The sequence below is a fragment of the Bison bison genome, unplaced genomic scaffold, assembly GCF_000754665.1.
Source record: "Bison bison bison isolate TAMUID 2011002044 unplaced genomic scaffold, Bison_UMD1.0 scf7180017864223, whole genome shotgun sequence".
Classification (NCBI taxonomy): Eukaryota; Metazoa; Chordata; class Mammalia; order Artiodactyla; family Bovidae; genus Bison; species Bison bison.
This window is the reverse complement of record NW_011494795.1, coordinates 1,880,064-1,882,305: the sequence shown is the minus strand read 5'-3', so window position 1 is coordinate 1,882,305 and position 2,242 is coordinate 1,880,064. Positions and strand designations below refer to the sequence as shown.

At 66.1% G+C, this 2,242-nt stretch overlaps 1 protein-coding gene across 1 annotated transcript in view; it reads left to right on the top strand.

Annotated features, from left to right (window-relative positions):
- GRID2IP (glutamate receptor, ionotropic, delta 2 (Grid2) interacting protein) overlaps window positions 1–2,242 on the top strand; it is a 32,845-nt gene that overhangs the window by 22,702 nt on the left and 7,901 nt on the right. The window contains exons 8-11 of the mRNA XM_010845784.1: window positions 245–342; window positions 515–632; window positions 1,389–1,747; window positions 2,150–2,234. Coding sequence (XP_010844086.1) covers window positions 245–342; window positions 515–632; window positions 1,389–1,747; window positions 2,150–2,234 — 660 coding nt within the window. The remainder of the gene's footprint in view (window positions 1–244; window positions 343–514; window positions 633–1,388; window positions 1,748–2,149; window positions 2,235–2,242) is intronic.

Below are 2,242 nucleotides of genomic sequence, written 5' to 3'. Positions count from 1 at the left end.
AAGCCAGGGTGGCGGGGCGGGGGGTGTGGTGTGGGGCCAGGGCTCGGTTTTCCCATCTGCAAAATGGGCTTGGCGAGATGAGACATCCCCGAATGGGCTGAGCGGGTGCTTCCTCCCCCCGGGTCTGCAGGGCTTGGTGGTTCTTTCTCCAGGGCCTGGGCTGGGGTCTAACCCTTAGAGCTCAGAGGCAGTCACTAGACCCCCCGCCCCGTGGTGGACTCGGCCCTCCTGATTCCCCCGGCAGGCCCTAGCGACTGTCCGGAGATGCCTCTTCCTCCCATCCCAGGCGAGCGCCAGGCAGGTGACGGCACATCCCTCCCTGAGACGCCCAACCCCAAGATGGTGAGACCTTCTCTCCACCCTGCTCCTGGTGTCAGTGGGGAGCTGGGAATGGGTGGCCCATGGAGGTGGGGCAGACCCTGGCCTCCCAGACCACCCAGGCCTGCCTCTGAGGCCGTGTGTGGGGGAAGACGAGGGCCGACTAGACTCACCCGCACCTCACCTCTCCCGGAAGATGTCAGCCGTCTACGCGGAGCTCGAGTCCCGCCTGAGCAGCAGCTTCAAAGGGAAGATGGGGACCAGCTCTCGAGCCCGCGCCTCCCCACCACTGCCCAGCGCAGCAGGCCCAGCAGGTAGGGGCTTTCCAGCCCTGGCTCCCGAGGGCCGCTCCTGCCTCCTGGGCAGCTGGCTGGGTGTTGCCCCCACCCCCAGGCATACCCCTCTGGAGCCCCTTTTTCCTTTGTGGCCGTGGGACTGAATCCTGGGGAACCCTGTCAGCCTACGTGGCTAGGGGCCATCAAGATCCACCTTGTCCTGGCCCCCCTCCTGAGTCCCCTCTCTGATCCTCACCCCCACTGTGGATCTGGAAAAGTGGAGGGCTGCTCCCAAGGGGTGGGGTCCTCAGTGAGCATGTGGCCGTTGCATAGACTAGATAGGGTGCGTTGCTCTGTGAATGGCTCAGCTGCGAAGATGGCTGCTCGCACAACGGTTTCTCTGCATTTCCGAAGGCAGGACCCCTGGGTAATACTTCTGTGAGCCAAAGACTTGCTGGTTATGGGAGGTACCCCGAGACTTTGGTCTGGACTCCCCCTCGCCCTCGCCTTGTGTTCAGTGGGTTCCGGGTGGGACCCGGGGATCCTCTCCAGGATGAGCAGGGTCTGCCTGTCCTGGGCCCACCAGCACGCCCTCCATCCACTCTGGCCTCCGATCACCCTCAGGGAAGACCTGGAGAGGCAGAGTTACCAGAGTCTTCCTGCGCTGTGTCCAGAGAGGGAAAGAAAGGTGCCCAGGGGCACAGAGCCCACCAGCTCTGGCACCCTCCCCGTAGCCTGCGCTGGAACTGAGGCACTGACCCAAGAGGGATCCTCATGGCCCACCCCCCACTGCAGGGCCCAGGACCCGGTCCAGCATCTCATGGCCCAGCGAGCAGCTCCTGCCCTCCCCCTGCTACTACCCGCTGTGCTCAGAGGGCCTGGCCTCCCCCAGCAGCTCTGAGTCCCCCCCCTACGCCAGCCTGGACAGCAGCCGGGCACCTTCCCCTCAGCCGGGCCCCGGGCCTGTCTGCGCTGAGAGCCCCCCCAGCCCGGACCCCAGCCGCCGCCCCTCCAGCCGCCGGAAGCTCTTCGCCTTCTCCCGCCCTGTGCGAAGCCGGGACACTGACCGCTTCCTGGATGCGCTGAGTGAGCAGCTGGGCCCCCGGGTCACCATCGTGGAGGATTTCCTGAGCCCTGAGAATGACTACGAGGAGGTGAGCACACAGGCATGTGTGTTGGGAGGAGGCGGGCAGGGGGCCTGTAAGGGGACTGGGGTCCCGGGGCTCCTGCCAGAGGCCTGCTGCCCCGAAGGCTGTGCCCCAGGCTCTCCCTCCCTGTCTCCCAGGACACCCTGCTCCCCAGCTGGAGCTATCCCACCCTTGGCTCAAGCTTCAACAACCCCCTAGCCAAGGCCACCCCATGTACCGGGTCTCAGGTTCCCTAGCCAGCTCAGGCTGTCCCACTCACAACCTCAGGCTGACCCCCCGGACGACCCCATCCAGCCCCTGGGCCATGCCTCCGCTGCCCCGGGCCTTCCAGTCCTCCGTACCTCGGCCCCTGCCGCAGTCTCCCTCGGGGCCCCGCCTGGCCCTCCCTTCACCTAGCTGTCTCCCCAGATGAGCTTCCACGACGACCAGGGCAGCTTCATCACCAACGAGAGGAGCAGCGCCAGCGAGTGCATCAGCAGCAGCGAGGAAGGCAGCTCCCTG